This window comes from Salminus brasiliensis, chromosome 1 (genome assembly GCF_030463535.1).
Source record: "Salminus brasiliensis chromosome 1, fSalBra1.hap2, whole genome shotgun sequence".
NCBI classification, from domain to species: domain Eukaryota; kingdom Metazoa; phylum Chordata; class Actinopteri; order Characiformes; family Bryconidae; genus Salminus; species Salminus brasiliensis.
In genome coordinates, this window is record NC_132878.1 from 86,449,453 (window position 1) to 86,466,125 (window position 16,673).

Consider the following 16,673-nt stretch of genomic DNA (forward strand, 5'->3'; position numbering starts at 1 on the left):
AGGCATACAGTAAGCCCAGTCTGAGACTACATTGAAAATCTGGTGTTTTGATCAGATTTAATATTGTGCACTTTTTTTTTTTTGTCTTTCTTTTTGGATTTTTCCCTTTTTCTCCCAATTAAGTACTGCCAATTCACCTGTCTATTCATAGCTCCCCCTAGCAGTAACTTTGCTCCCAAGACTAGGAACAGTATTCATCCGATTCATGTGAAGTCAGCTACCACCTCTTTTCCAATGTGGCACACTCTGAGGAAAGAGCCAGTTCCCCAGCTCCACCACACCAGCTAACAGATGCTTAAGCTGGACGACATCGCTTAAGAGTGATTAGGGGAGAGAACACCATCTACTCATTCTTCCCGTCTACCCAATCTCAGCCAATTGTGCTCTCTCAGACTGCGGCCGCTGATGGCAAAGTGGCATGGCTCAGGATTCAAACTTGCGACCCCTGGGCCCTACCTACCTTTTTAGCACATATTTGTGTAATCCATGCTACACACTCTCAGCATGTTTCCTTCGAGCTCCTGTACAAATTATCAGTTTTCTGAGTTGCTTTTTGCTGCTTACCACAATTGTACAGAGTGGTTATCTGGGTTACTGTAGCCTTTTGGTCAGCTCCAACCAGTCTGGCCAATTTCTGTTGACCAAGAATTTTCTGTCTGCAGAGCTGCCACTCACTAAATGTGATTTCTATATTACACCGTTCTGAGGAAACTCTAGAGACTGTTGTGCTGCAAATCTAGGTGTTCCTAATAAAGTGCTCTGTGGATGTGATTTGTAATGAAAAATGTTTGTAGTTAATCAGAACAGAATGGAAACAGGAAGCGTTTTCAGTAGTGCTCTCAGATTCTTGGCCCCCACTGTATCTCAATTGCAGTATGTACCACTGTAATCAGGGTTGGGTATTTTTGTCAGTTTTGTGCAGCCTTAGTCAGATGTTTTTAACTTGTGCCAAAAATACCAAGAATTTATTCCTACATGCTTTTAGTGGAAGGACGGAGTATCAGGCCACTCACTCCGGCAGAGTGAGGAGGGCCAGCACATTCGAGAGACGACCAAGCAAAAGATACCCCTCCAGAACACAGTCACTTGGCAAGGGTGAGTCCACACATCCTGTTAGCTTTGCACAGTGTGTATATATAACACACCTCCATCCATAAAACCTGCTTAAGAAAGTGAGTAGAAGATAATCTTATTTCCAAAATGCATAAAGTTAAGGATCAAACATTTGTTTGTTTTTCATTTATACAGTTTCCGATTTCATTTCTACTTCATGTTGTAATTAAGAAATGATAATTAAGAGGGGGAAGGGTTCAATAGTGGGAGTCAAACTGAGATCTAGGCCAGTGCATCTTCGACTCATTAATTCATTAACAGAAATTTTGACCAGAGGTGTCCAGTGGTGGTAAGGCCTGTACACAGGGGCGCTGCCAGGGATTTTGTGCCCTATGTAAAGATATTACACTGGGCCCCACAGCTTTTAGGGAGAACCTTGTCTTCTCTGGAAATGTTTCATTGTTTGTTAAAAATGCTAAGAATCTCTTCCCAAACTGTTGTTAAAAGTACACACTGAAACACAATTACTCCGAATAGCTGAGAGCTTTGAGTGTTGATGGACAACAAGAGGATATAAGTGTGTGTGGGTTTGTGTAGGGTGTAGGGGTTTGGCATTGTTCCCATAAGAATACAGTCATTAATATACTTACTTTTTCTTCAGATGTTTTTCATGTGTTTGGGTATTAGGAACCATCAAAGAAAACATCAGTCAAAATGTATGCATCAAAAACAAGAAACTAGTTGAGCTTAGATCGGGCCCATCCAGCCCGCAAAAAACCTGCTATAATCATTAAACTGCAATAGGCCAACGACAATATCATAATTTACATGCAAAATAAACCCTGATTTAAATTGAATATTCTTTAAATAAAAAGCCTATCAAACAAACCCTAATCAAAACCAATTAAATAGGCTACAGGCTGGCTCAAATGCTCTGGTTGCTGCAAGCGAATAACACTATTGCACACACTAATTCTGCATTTAGGTTACAACATAAGATAAAAATCAATAAAAAATGAGGCAAGGTTTAGCTGGCTGAAAGATTCCAGGACAGGTTGACGCCAGGCACGTCCCGCTGGCTACACACAGCGCTGCAGGTCAAGTGGAATGCGGACAAGTGGAGGAGTCAAGTGTGCGCACTGCGCAGGCCGGCGCTGCGTGATTATAACCTGCACGACGATCACAGTGTGATTTTGTTTCTTTGCTATATTGTGATTATCACACCATAGCTATATATATAAAATAAAAAATAGCAATAAAAACATAGGCCTATGTCATAGACCATTTACCCCAGGGGGTTCGTTTTTAAAATTCCCAACAGGGTCGTCAAATACAGTGCATCTTACTGTGTGTCTGTTTCTTACAGCCATTACTCCTGCAAAACATCAACATCTCAGGTGAGCATGCAGATGTTTGCTTACAGATGCTTTCATATATTACCATTTTAACAGACCATTGTTGAGCATTTTTAATCTCTCTCTTCCAGTGCCCAGCCCAGCCCTGACCCCAGCCTAAAACCGGTACACTTCAGATTCCTCCGTTACCCTGATTTCCAATCCTGGTGCTGGAATACACCTGCACTGAATAGTTTTGCTGTTTCCATTGCTCCAGACACTCTAAAATGTGCAGGGAAGCAGTGCTCCAGAACCAGGGCACTTCACCAAGAGAAGCACTTCACCATTAGAATGATTAATGAATGTAGAGTTGGACGATTGCAGGAATGAATTAAATGTTTTTGTGGGAAAGTCCTGGCTTTAGTCAGAGAATACATATTTATATGTGCATTATGATAAGAGTGATTTCGTTTATTTATTTGTTTATCCCCTCAATATAGTATCAACACAACATTCCAATTGGCCAGGATCCCTGGGTCAGGACACACCCCCCTAGTTTCACCCCACCCCTCTACATACAGCCCACGGAACTAGGACACCCGCCACCACCTCACAGGTAAATATGCTCACCCACCAGTTCTCATGTGCTTTTTTTAAAAATAGTCATCAGCTGCTTGTTGTCTGGAAATACATATGTTTACTTGTGTTCAGTTTTGTAAGCATCATACAGTGTTAGAAACCCTTTAAAAGTGTGTCTATATCCCATCACTAACTGAGGGGAGTGTGTGATGATTTAGGCATATACAGTCAGGGATATATACTACTGTTCAAAATTTTGGAATCACTTGTCATATTATTTTTGATTTATCATCTATATATTGTTTGCATATGTATCTATATATTGTTGAGATATATATATATATATATATATATATATATATATATATATATATATATATATATATATATATATATATATATATATAGTTATCCAATTTCTATCTTTAGCATTTTCGCCCCTAATGTTTCCTAGTATTTCTAGAACAGCACCTACTTAGAGCCACCTTATCAACTACCTGAAATACTGTAGCAACCTACTAGAAGCACCTAAGCAACACCATAGCACCTACGTAGAGCCACTTTGCAAAGCGGTTTCTCCCTAGTGACCACGTAGCAGCAGCTTAGCAAATGTGTTTTCTTCAGTAAATGCACTTTTCTAGTTACATTGGAATCATCTACAACCCTATTTAAGCTTCTGGACAAAAATATATATTCCTTCTTTACTCCAAAGATAACAGATTTTCTTGAATATCAAAATTGATGGCAGGGGAACTGAGCGGTCCAGCCAAATAAGGAGCAGTTACTGTGACCACTATGTTGCAGGGATTCTAACTGGCAATTAACGATCCAAATTAGGGAGAAAAGGGGGGTGGCAAATCTGTGGGAAAATGTATCACTACTTTAAACTTCGGGATGAATGTATATAAACTACTGTCCTTATTTAAGAATTTGAATTCTGATCTAATTATGCAAACCTGTAGAACTAGTATAGTGGTTCCAAACTTTTCAGTGTTAGCGTGTTTATTTTATGGCTTTCTAAAGTATCTCTTTAAGAATGCTGTTTGAACATCAAGGCTTAGTGTCTTAGTTTGTGTCTTTGCATGTTTGTGGTCCATGTCATGTGTGTATACAGTGAGTCTTATGCATGTTTATCTGGTCTAGACCACCCCATGGAGACAGACCCTCCATGAGCGAGGTAGTGTTGGACACCGGGCCTGTGTCCGAACACTCCAGCCGGAGCGTGTCTGTGAAGTACAGAGACAAACTCATGACCGTACTCTGAGTGTGTTTGAGGATGAATGTCGCACGCCCCAATGAGAGGAACAGCACTAAACATCTCTCAGAGCCCACCTCATCCCATCACACCTGCTGCACCATCCTCCATTCATCATCATGCAAACACGCCCTACCCACTGGAACCCACCGCGTATGCCACCCTCATCCATGCATCATGTGACTGGACTCCTCGAATAGCACCCTGTATTTACTCGGATTGCACAAAAGCTTACTTACTTAGCTGTGGACATGATGGGAAGCTTGTGTTTGTCCTAGATTTTAGCGTTTTGCTTGTTTTTTTGATGATTAACTTAAGATTTCTTATCAATGATTGTTAGGAATCGTCATTGGAGTCGTGTGGACCTTAAGTGTGTGTCAGTTTCAGCTTCTTTGGCTCCATGAAGCAGTTTTTTAATGTTTTAAGTGCATTTATTTGGTATGTTGTTTGGGTCTTGTGGAATGAACCGTAGGTCTGTCTGAATGACCTGCGCACCAAAGTTTACTCAGCGTTGGGATCATCAATATGACGTGATACAGGAGGTGTACTCTATATTGTTTACATATACTGCATGCCAAGACTTCCATAGGTGTCTTAATTCAAGGTTCTCTCTTAACTTTGCTGAGTTTTTGGCAAATGTGTCTTTCGATGTTGCCTAAACAGACAGATGCAATAGTGACTCTTTCTGCTGCTGCACACTCCTTTAGTGCCTTTTTCTTGACAGCAAATCTCTTAACAGGCAAGATGCGTATAGCTGCCGATGATTAGGAATTGTTGCAATGGAAACTGCCTTAATGAATAAATGCACGGTTTACAGTGACTGACTTGCTGGTTGTATTTTATTCATTTATTTATTTTTTATGCTGACCATTGGTGCTTCATTTCTGTAGAAAGCTTTGCAAATTATTCTCCCAGTGCCTTCCAGCACTTCTAAGAGTGTTAAGTGAACAGTGCTCTGAACACATCCATGATTGACCTGCCCTAGAGGAAAGGCTTTTAGACTGAATTAGGTAAATTGGTCTGGGTAGCAGTGGTGCTGACTATGTGACATGACGTACATTTGCATGCTCTCACTGTATGAGTGTGTGTGCGTGTGTGCGCGTGTGTCATTCCAGGAGTGACTCTGCACCTATGCTGTAGCCTAGAAAAATGTTTCCATCAGTTTATCAGGGTAGTGCGTGAGGTCTTTGCCCACCTGTCTTGAGATGCAATTCATCGGCCCTCTGCCCGATTCAATACATTATCGATTATTTTCTGACCACAGGACCACTGCTGAATGGATATCATTTTTCAGCAGAGACTGTGGCATGTAGGAGTGTAATGGTACACACAAAAAATGGTTCCCCACAAATCTCTAACAAAATGGACATGGAATTTAATGTGATTGGGATGAGTGTATTAATCAACATATATCCACAAGGGGGCATCTGCATTGTTAGAGACAGATGGCATCATGTTAGCCACTCATTAGTAAACAAGTCTTTAGGGCACATTCTCTGAGGGCAGACAGAATAAACACACAGATTTGTGATGAGAAGAGAAACAAGGGGTAACCTCTGCGCCAATAAATATTCATGAACCTTGTTAAAACTCTGCCTGTGGACTGGGTTGGGCAGTATGATATATTTCTACACAATATTTGATATTTTGCCATGTAGACAAACAAAAAAACAGAAGCAGATTTTTAAACCTCTCCAAAATATCCAATTACTCTCCCATGTTCAGTACAGTGATGGTTTTTATTTTACTCTAAATGTATTTAAAACTTCATCCAGTTAAACAGGGCTAATAACAGCCTTTGTAACTGCAGAGGGTCAGTGTTCTGCAATCAGACAGTAGCCACAATATGCTCAGAAAAAATATTATAATAATTATTATAAAATATAATATTTGTGGTGTGTGTGTGTGTATATGCGTGTGTCTGTATATGTATGTATGTGTGTATATATGTATGTATAAAAACAACACAACATGTGACTTTTATTTTGTGTTTGATACATCTGATTTATCTGATATACTTAGAAAACAGTATATATTTTTCTGGTGTGTGCAGGGCATGAATCCTCCTCCTCCAGGGAGCAGAAATAATGTATCTCTGATTTTACCATTTGTCATTCATTATTATTTATTTATTAATATGGATTAATATAGAATATTACATATAGATTCTAGAGGTCTCAAAATGCTATTGATTCTCTTATTGACTGATTTATTATCAATAACTGGTTTTGTATGGGTTTGAACTACCTGCTCCAGGTAGGAATGGTAGGAACACAGTCACTGTCACACAGTAACCTTGGAAGTTGTATGTTTTGTTTCTTTCCATAATTTAAATCTCAGTCAGTCATTCTTTCCTATTGTGAGAAGCTTGAAAATAACAGAATGTTAAAAGTTTCCTTCTTCCCTCCATATTGCCATGTTGGAGATACAAGGTTACTGCTTGACAGTGACGATATAATGAAAATGGATTTTAGTGTTAAATTCTAGTATTTGTGTTCTCAAAAGCAATTCCGCTCTTACTGCTCAGTGCTGTTCTGTAATTCTAGCATGAACAGTAAGTGTATAGTTATCTGTAAAATGTGTGATGTCCTTGTGTAGTTTCCCCCTGAGCAGTGCAGATACACAGAGGTTCAGTATGGAGGAGAACGAAGCCCCACATTCTGGGAAAGTCCATCGCTGCTACCATCGCCACGGATATGAGAAACAAGAAGCCCCATGTCTGTCTTTAACCAAACCCAGTGAGTCTTCTAACAAAGCAGCATTGACATGGTTCACCTTCTTCATTCAACCCATAAGCTTAAGCCACAGAACATGACAGGCAGCATGTGTGACTGATTTTATTCACAATGATCAACTGCTTTAAACAACAGTTTTACCTATGCTGTTAATGTTAGCCGTTTCATCCACCAAAAAAAGGAGCGTTAATAGCTTTGTTTGAAGTGTCCGGGTCCTCTAACTGGTGGTCTGCAGAATAATACATGTATGGTGGAAGAAAAGAGTGACAACATACATATTTAATAGAACACAGGGAAAATAAATACAAGATCAAAGTTCTACATACTAAGTCAGAAATATGATTTGGGTTGGTAGACAATAACAAGCTTCTGTCAGACCCGACTGAATGGACTGGTTAGATATTTCTTTAAGTTTAATTAGTGTTCAGATTTGTATGGTTTTCTGGCACAAGCCACATGTTTTTGATAGGATTGAGGTCAGGACTTTATTCATTCTGCAAGCACTGTCCGTTTATTGTCCTGTTGAAACACCCAGTTGTGTCCAGGTTTCAACAGTCAGTCTTATGGTTTGAGGCCACACTGAAAAATTCTGAGGTGGTCCTCCTCCTTACTTTGTGTAATGTACCAGTTCCACTGGCAGCAAAACAGCCACAGAACATGGTGCTGCACCAGCATCTTTGCATCTTTGCATAAAACCGAGTTAGTTAGTAGGTCAGTGAGTTAATCAATCCAATGAGGTCTTTCGTATGTGGATTCAGAGGAGCTGCCAGTTGTGGTCCATAATGATCACTAACTGGAAGTTAAGAGGCCTTGGCTTTGGCAAGTTAAACAACTTGTAGCACCACTGGATTAATAATCTATATGTGTAAATGTATTTTTTGACCATGCTGATTTCAGAAAAGCCAAATAAATGCACCTTTTTGTAGGTGCATAACAAAAAATATCGGAGTGTTTGTAAACTTCCCGACACAACTGTATATGATGTATACGGGAGACAGAGTACAGTATCTGTTGCCACACTGCAAAAGACAACAAAGTCCAGCAGTTCTGTCCTCTTGGATCTCAAACACAGTCATGCTTAAAATTTTACTGTAGTCTAATAAGTTGTGTTTGTTGCTTTTGTGATGTTACAGAGCCTTGGGTTATTTCTGCTGGGCACCCAGAAGAGTTTGACCGCCCTTTGCTGAGCCCAAATCATTTGGACCCAGATTCTACACCCTGGCCAGCCCTTCACATCAATATCAACACGGTCAGTGATGGACAGGTTGTATTCATGTTGGAGACAGAGGGAGCTTTGACCACGATTGTGGAACAGATTTGTCTTTCTCCAAGTGATGTTGAAAACCACCCAGTTTTTTCTATGTTGAATTTAGGAATCTGCCACAATATTGAATACGTTTTAAGATGTCAAGAAGTGGGATTTACATATTAGCCATCAACAGCACAGTCAATTCTTAAAGCTGATGTGCTGGAAGCATCCAAACAACTTTGTTGAGAGCCAGATTGTTAGATGTGTAAGACAGCTGGGTCAGAATCTCTCCAGAACATCAGGCAGGTCTTGTGGGGGTTTTGTGGTATGCAGTGGTCGGTACTGACCAAAGGTGGTCCAAGGAAGGACAAATGGTGAACTAGGGACAGGGTTCATTGATGAGATGAGGTCCCAGCTCACAACTTACATGACTTAAAGGATCTGCTGCTAACTTTGTGGTGTCACAGGAAAAGTCTTCAAACTTCTTTTTCAGTCTATGCCTTAACAGCTTGATAAAATCGAGGGCCTACACAATATTAAACAGGTGATTTTAATGGCCACAAATATGTGGACACACCTTCTTATGAATGGGTTTGGCTTTTGCATTGACTCACTTTGTTAACAGGTGCATAAAGCAATACACTACTGTCATGCAGTCTGTATAAACAGCAGCAGTAGAATATACTCTACTGGAGTGCTTGGTGACTTTCATTGTGGCAGTGTCATAGGACCAACCTTTTCAACAAGTCAGTTGGTCAGATTTCCCCCCTTCTAGAGCTAATCCGGTCAACTGCAAGTACTGTTACTGTGAAGTGGAATTGTCTAGGAGCAACAGCTCAGAATTGAAGTGGTGCGCCAAACAAGCTCCCAGAACAGGGCCACTGTGCTGAGTGCTGAAGGACAAAGGGTGTATAAATCACTTGTCCTTGGTTGCAACTCTCACTACTGAGTTCCAAACAGAGCTTCATGGATTGAGTTTCCATGGTCAATCGGTCGCACACAAGCCTAAGATCACCATTCACAATGCTGACTGTCAGCTGGAGTGGTATACAGCACATTGCCATTGGACTCTAGAGCAGTGCAAATGCGTTTTCTGAAGCGATGAAACTCGTTACCATCTGGCAGCCTGACAGACGAATCTGGGTTTTGATGGATGCTAGGAAAAGAAAGTGACCTGCTTGAGTACTGTATGATTGGTAAAAGAGGAAAAAGAGAAAGAGTGGATTGGGCCCTTTAGTTCCAGTAATAGGAAATCTTAATGTTACAGTATACAATTATATTGTACAGCAATGCTGGTCTTCAGGGACCTTCTGATGATCCAGAGCTGTGCTTAATCCCTATGTGTTTTGAAGAATCATTCTTCTAGAGAATCTCACTTCCAACTTTCCAATTTGTCACAACAGTCTAGGAAAGGCACTTTCCTGTTTCATGATGGCAAAACCCCCATGCAAAAACTATTGGTTTGCTGTTTTTGGTGTGACCTGACACCAAAGAGACCTGACCTCAACCCCACCTTTGGAATGAATTGGAACTCTGACTGCAATCCAGGCCTCCCCCAACAGTGCCTGACCTTGCACCTGCTCTTTTGGCTGAATGGAAGCAAATCCATGCCTGATGTTCCATCATCTAGACTAGAAGGTCTTCTCAAAAGAGTGAGGCGAGCATTATAGCATAGTTGTGGAAGGAGGTGTTCACAAACAATGTCTAGATCCGTTCAGGTGTCAAAATACTTAGTGTATATGCATGGTGTATATTTGCTATCAGTACTGGCTCCTGGCAGTGTCTTAGCCTCAGGGGCATCTTTAGACTCTAGTCTGTTTACACTAGCCACAGATACACATATGTCCAAATGTTTGTGGACACCTCTTCTAATGAATGCCTTCAGTTACTTTAAGCTGCACCTATTACTGACACAGATGTGCAAACAGGACTCTCTATAGATAAACATGAATCTATTTACACCATTGTTTATGCCAGACATGAGCTGAAGGTGTAAAAAGCCCCCCAGCATTGGGATGAGTAGGGGATAGATAAGGTGGGGTGGTGATTATCCAAAATCCTGACCTCACTAATGTTCTTGTTGCTGAATGCAATCAAATTCTCACAGCAATGCTCCAAAATCTGCTAGAAAGCCTTACCTGACCAAGCATGATAGTCTCTTTTTTTAATGCCAGTGATTTCAGAAAACAACAATAAATGAGCAGGTGTCCCAATACTTTTGTCCACATAGTGTATTTTCTGAGAGGACAATAAAGCACTTTTTAAGAGAGTATGAGTATCCGCCTAATGCCATAAATGTAAATGTAAGCCATAAAGACGTGATGGTGTTCCTCAAATGAGTCCAGCTCGTTCCTTGTTAGTATTAAAAGCGTATTTTAAAAAGTTTAAAACCCGTTCGAGGGTCGTGCCTGTCCATGTGTCTTTAAACTGCGTTCTGTTTTGCTCCCTGTTTTGCTGCACACAGGCAGAGGAGAAGCCGTTATCAGAGAAAAGCCTTCCTTCATCTCCCTCTGGCTTACAAGATCAACTCAAAAGCAATATTCTGAGAGTAAGTGACCTTCACCCCCAGCTTCACTTACACTCTGCATACGATGTGCTAATGGATCGATACATACATACATACATCTGGGAAATTTGTTTTGCATTTCATTTGTAGCTCTATTGATCATTTAACATTATTCATTCATGGGTCTTGCTCTTTATTATGAGACAGCTGAGATTTGACTGTTCACAGCACCATAATTAACCCATATTGCATCTGTCAAAAGAGATAAATATGTGATTTTGTGTACAATTATTTTGTTTATTTTGACAAGCTGAGTAAGTCAGTGAATATGGTGGCTCTGTCTGTGTGTGTATGTTTATTAAGGCATCTGCTGCTAACATCTTGGTACCTGATATCACAGGACACCTTCAGAGGTCTTGTGGAGATCATGCCTGGATGGGTCATATATATACATAAATACATACATGCAGTCATTTATCAGCTCCACTTACCATATAGGAACACTTTGTAGTTCATAATTTTTCAACACCATGTCCACTCATTGTCCACTCTATTAGACACCCCTACTTAGATGGTTCACTTTGAAAAAGTCAGAAGAGACAGAAGCTCATCTGTTGCTGCCCAGTTTGTGTTGGTCATCCTCTAGTCCTTTATCAGTGGTCACAGGATGCAGCCCACAGGACGCTGCTGGCTGGATATTTCTGGTTGGTGGACTGTTCTCAGCACACTGAGGGGTTTAAAAACTCCAGCAGCACTGCTGTGTCCAGCGCAACACCCTATTTAACTCACCACCACCATGTCGGTGTCACTGCAGTGCTGAGAATGACCCACCACCCAAATAATACCTGCTTTTAGGTGGTCCTTTGGGGTCCTGACCATTGAATAATAGGATAAAATGAGGCTAACGAAGTATGCAGAGAAACAGATGAACTGCTGGAAAATGCTGTTTGCATAAATAATGTTCCACTGTGCCGTGGAAGACATAGAGTTGGCATCTGCAAGTAGAAAGCCTAGCCTGCCCCTGGACTTAACTAAGGTTTTGTGGTCAGATGAGACAATATTCTGTTTGCTAAATGTGGCTTAAACCTAGCACTGCCCATTCCTTAATGAACAGTAGATGTGTCCGGTTAAAACGCCACCTTTTTCTTCTGCAGCATGTGAGGCAGAGTGAGAGTGGTGGAAGTTCAAAGGGGAACTCCTCTAGTGGTGACCAGAGCAACAGGTATGTGTGTGTGTGTGTGTGTGTGTGTGTGGCTAGTTTCTGTCCTTCCCTTGAACTGTGTGTGGTTCACTGTTTAATGCTTTTTATCTGGACTCATTCTCCCAGACATCCCAGTTCCTCTCAGGATTCAGCCTCTAGCAGTATGAACACGGAGAGGCCGAGAGTGGAGCGGCGCAAACGTCTGGTCAGACAGTACAGCTTGTAAGTCTCTCACACAGGAAACCCACTATACTCACTGTCTAATAGAAACACACAAGAGCAGTAGCTACAGCACTGATGCTAAACCTAACGCCAGCAATCAGAATATATACACTCCTGACGGGACTGTTCAGTTTGACCATCCCTCTAAATATACCATGTGGACAAAAGTATTGGGACACGCCTCTTATTCCTTCAATTTAGGTGTATTATTTAGTTCGGCTGCCACATGTGTAGATCAAGTACCTAGCCATGCAGTCTGCCTTTACACACATTGGTGAAAGAATGGGTGGTTCTAAAGAGCTCACTGATGTCCTGTGTGGGGCTGTAATGGGATAATGTAAAAAGAAACTGTAGTTATAATACTTTTGCCCAGATATTATGATAATATTGTATTGTCCCCTATTGATTATTGCTCCGAGTAACAGATCAGCTGGTACAGCATATACTGAGACCAGCAAGTTGTGGCCTGTGGGCCAGATCCAGCCCATGAGCAAGTTTTCTCCTGCTCCAACGCATCCTTACAAACCAGTTTGTCAGTTCTATTAACATTATTCCAAATCAACATTGAAAAATACATGTTTTCTTGAGGCAGCGCAGAGTGATTCAGTGCAACTGATTCATTGCAAGCCAGAGTTTCCATGATTTATGGTGCATTTGATTGTGGTCATGCTTGGTCATACTGGTTGACCAGCATGGTCTTGCTGGTCATGTTGGTCAAACAGTTTGGTCATACTGGTCGACCACCTTGATGATGCTGGTCATGCTGGTGAACGTTCATGTTCTTGCTGGTCATGTTGACTGACCAGCATGGTCTTCCTTGTCATGCTGGTCGACCAGCTTGGTCATACTGGTTGTTTAGCTTGGTCAGGTTTATCATGCCTGTAGACCAGCTAAACCACCAACTTATCAAACCATAAAACTTTTTTCAGCAGGGTTTTATAAACAGTTCTTTTCAAAGTATGGTTCTATGTAACACCAAAAAGGGTTTCACTATTTTGCCAAGAACCCCTTTACAATACTATATATAATCCTTTTTCTCAGTGTATGAGATCGAGGATTCATTTAGTTCATGACAATGAGAATGAATGGGTGAAAAAGTAGCAGGATTAGGGTGTCCTGCATATGCAAAAGTCTGTTAGTGAAGTTTGGAAGGGTGCATTCTCAGGGGCCTGGCCAAAAGATTTTGCTCTGCAAGAATTTGGCCTCAAGTCAAATCTACTTAATGACCTCTGGCATAACAGCGGGTAACACTAAATTTGTGTTTTGTAACTGCTGTAGTCACAAAGTAGCTTTACAGAGATCCAGTAACAGGACAGGAGATCAACAAATCATCAAAATATAAACATTTCAGCACACCTGAAATACTGTTACATGCTATTAGTAAATGAATATAATTATGATGAAGAACGGTAAGATTAATGACAGTAATGATGGTTAATAGTGGTAATGACCGTATTAGTAACCAACATAGTCCATGTAAACTTCTGATAGGCAGATAGCAGTAGCAGGAGGGTGGACAGCTGGTTTGACGCGGTAGCAGGAGAGCCAGGCAGTCAGTCTGGTGAGTGGGCAGCAGGTCTGATGCGGGGAACAGGGGAGCCCAGCGGTCAGTCTTCTGCTGGAGTCAGGCTGGACAAGTGGGCTGTCACGGAGAAGGCGAAGAGATGAAATTATTTCTAAATGGATTCATGGAAACAGAGGATGTAAACATGGTCAGAGTGTGGATAACGACTGACTATAACAGCCTACTTAAAAGGAGAGAGCCAGAAGGTAACATGGACATGGCGCACTCAGAAAAACTGTCAGCTCCAGCATCTCAATTTACCACAATTCTTCTATGTGTCCATGAGTCCCCTGGATCTGCAACTTTTATCTAGAGGAGAACTTAATTACCAAAAGCTAAACTAAACAAATGAGTTTTCAGCCTAGATTTGAAGATTGAGACTTTGTCTGAGTTCCGAACATTATCTGGAAGGTTATTCAAGAGCTAGGGGGTTTATAGGAAAAGGCTCTTCAAGACTTCTGGAAACTGGGAACTAGTAAGAAGCCAGCACCCTGTGATCGAAGCAATCGTGATGGTTCATAATTAAACTGTTTTGCAGGTACTCAGGAGCAAGGCCATGTAGGGATTGATACGTCAATAGCAGAATTTTATAATCAGTATTGAATTTATCTGGAAGCCAGTGCAGTGCTAATAGAACCAGACTGATTTTTTGTGTGTACTGAGGTTCCTGTTGGAACATCCTGACAATAGTGCATTGCAATAGCCTCGAGCTAATAAAAGCATGTATAAGGCATTTCTTGGCTTGGCACAGAAACACCACTGCCCTCTATGTGGCAGACTGGGGTTCGATTCTCCACCCAAGTAAGAAAACCATACTGCTATAACACTAAGAGTCTTTGACAACACCTCTCGCCACATCTGCCCATTTCTGTAAAAAGATGAAGCTGTTACTCTGAATAAGAGCATTAAAATGCCACACGTCAACAAACCCACTGCGTTTGTGTTCAATAGCAACCACAGTGATGAAGATGACCTCCCAGAAGCACTTGCGGCCATTTCTTCTGAGAGCAGCATGGGAAAATCCACGTCCAACAGCTCACTGGACAAACAGGTCCAGCCGCCCATCTATCCACCGGTAATGGTCTGCTCAAAACGCCTTTGGGTGAAGTGACCCGCAGTTCACTCAGTGTAATTGAAGAAATTCTGGGGTTTTTTTTCCCATTCTTTAGCAGAAAAGCGTGCCACCGTTGGAGCACTGTGAGAAGTCCCCTGTGTTCTATCCGAGCCCAGTCCCTCACCTACTGCCATTCAGTCCACATTCAGACAGGTAACACACACACTCACACACATTCTGTTCTGCAGTGTGTTTTTATGATACACTAAACTTGTGCCTATCCTCTTGTTATTCTGTTTTTCTCCGTCTGGGTGTGTGTGCACTTTTGATCGTCTCTCCATCTGTTGTATTTTGTGTGTGTGTCTGTGTATAGCAACGAAGAGCTGAAAATGGATAGAGAGAAACTGCTGAGAGCCTTACTAATGACAGAGCTCTGAAACCATATGAGCATCCAGATACATAGCAATTGAAGAAAACACCTTAAATTCATTGCACTGTACTTTTTATACATTCACACAAACCTAAGACTATTTTTTAATGATGGAGCTTATTGCCCTTATAAACCACATCTGCAATTTCATTATGTTTATAAAGAACCCACTGATACTCTACGTCATTTCAGACCCTGTTTATTTGTCCTTATGGCTTTGGAATTGTGCCTCAAAGTCTATACATATACTATGTTCTTTTCATTGGAGCACATTGTGTTAAATCTCATGGGAGCCACTTGTTTGAGCTACACCTGATGTAATACCCTGTACATACAGATTGTAAATACCATGTAAAAAGTAAACACTGTCATGTGTTTTCATGGAAGCTTTCTAGCATTTTAAAGGGAACTTTTTGCAAACGTGCATTTCCGCTCCCGACATAAACACTTACTGAATAAATCTGCTCTCCTGGTAATCTGAACTAGATGATCCAGATTATTTCCAGGTATTTCTGATCATATGAATTTTAGTTTTGTTGGCATGTGTTTCGCAAAGGTTAACAGTGAGAGCTTGTGTAGCACAAGATATGATAGTAGTGATAATACAGTAGCTATAACCACAGGCTCATGAAAATGTGTGAAAATGTCCTGTGATTCACTGTTTCAAAAAGTCATATTTATTATTAATAAAATAATTCTATTATGAATTATCTCCACTACAAATGAAAGAGTAGTTTGTTTACAGCACATACCATGTATTAATTAGATTGAGGGGCTAGCTGTACCAGACAGACTAAAGGGCAAGTAGTAACAGATTAGGGGGCTGAAGGGCTAGCTGTAACAGGCTGAAGGGCTAGCTGTAACAGGCTGAAGGGCTAGCTGTAACAGGCTGAAGGTATAGTTGTAACAGACAGACTGAAGGGCAAGTAGTAACAGATTGGGGGGCTGAAGGGCTAGCTGTAACAGACTGAAGGTATAGTTGTAAAAGACAGACTGAAGGTTGAACAGACTGAACAGACTGGGGGGCTGAGGGGCTAGCTGTAACGGACTGAAGGGCTAGCTGTAACGGACTGAAGGGCTAGCTGTAACAGGCTGAAGGTATAGTTGTAACAGACAGACTGAAGGGCAAGTAGTAACAGATTGGGGGGCTGAGGGGTAGTTGTAACAGGCTGAAAGGATAGTTGTAAGTCACTAAAGAGTCTGATAAATCAGCACAAACACAATGACCCTCAATGTAGTTCTGTGTTGTTTAAACCAGATCTAATATTCAACCTAAACAAAAGGATCTGCATCAAAATGAGTACGATTAGTAATCAGAGGCTGTATCAGTTATACAATTTAAATATACTTTCTATTCATGATTTTAGACTATAGTTTTGATGAATCTGTGCATAAAACAAAAATGTAACTGTTTTAATACATGCATGCCCTTATTGTTTTACTGGTTTTTATCTCCACCATGTGGGGCTGTACTTCAGTTTGGTTACCTCT

The 16,673-nt window shown here is 41.0% G+C and overlaps 1 protein-coding gene across 1 annotated transcript in view; it reads left to right on the forward strand.

Moving 5' to 3' along the window:
• Positions 1 to 15,910, forward strand: part of epb41l4b (erythrocyte membrane protein band 4.1 like 4B) — a 43,907-nt gene extending 27,997 nt beyond the window's left edge. Inside the window, exons 12-23 of the mRNA XM_072691936.1 lie at positions 986 to 1,095; positions 2,420 to 2,450; positions 2,540 to 2,573; positions 2,888 to 3,003; positions 6,820 to 6,959; positions 8,090 to 8,205; positions 10,670 to 10,753; positions 11,866 to 11,933; positions 12,039 to 12,134; positions 14,650 to 14,773; positions 14,868 to 14,965; positions 15,126 to 15,910. Of these exons, the coding sequence (XP_072548037.1) occupies positions 986 to 1,095; positions 2,420 to 2,450; positions 2,540 to 2,573; positions 2,888 to 3,003; positions 6,820 to 6,959; positions 8,090 to 8,205; positions 10,670 to 10,753; positions 11,866 to 11,933; positions 12,039 to 12,134; positions 14,650 to 14,773; positions 14,868 to 14,965; positions 15,126 to 15,189 (1,081 nt within the window). The 3' untranslated portion in view covers positions 15,190 to 15,910. The remainder of the gene's footprint in view (positions 1 to 985; positions 1,096 to 2,419; positions 2,451 to 2,539; positions 2,574 to 2,887; positions 3,004 to 6,819; positions 6,960 to 8,089; positions 8,206 to 10,669; positions 10,754 to 11,865; positions 11,934 to 12,038; positions 12,135 to 14,649; positions 14,774 to 14,867; positions 14,966 to 15,125) is intronic.
• The last annotated feature ends 763 nt before the right edge of the window (positions 15,911 to 16,673 follow it).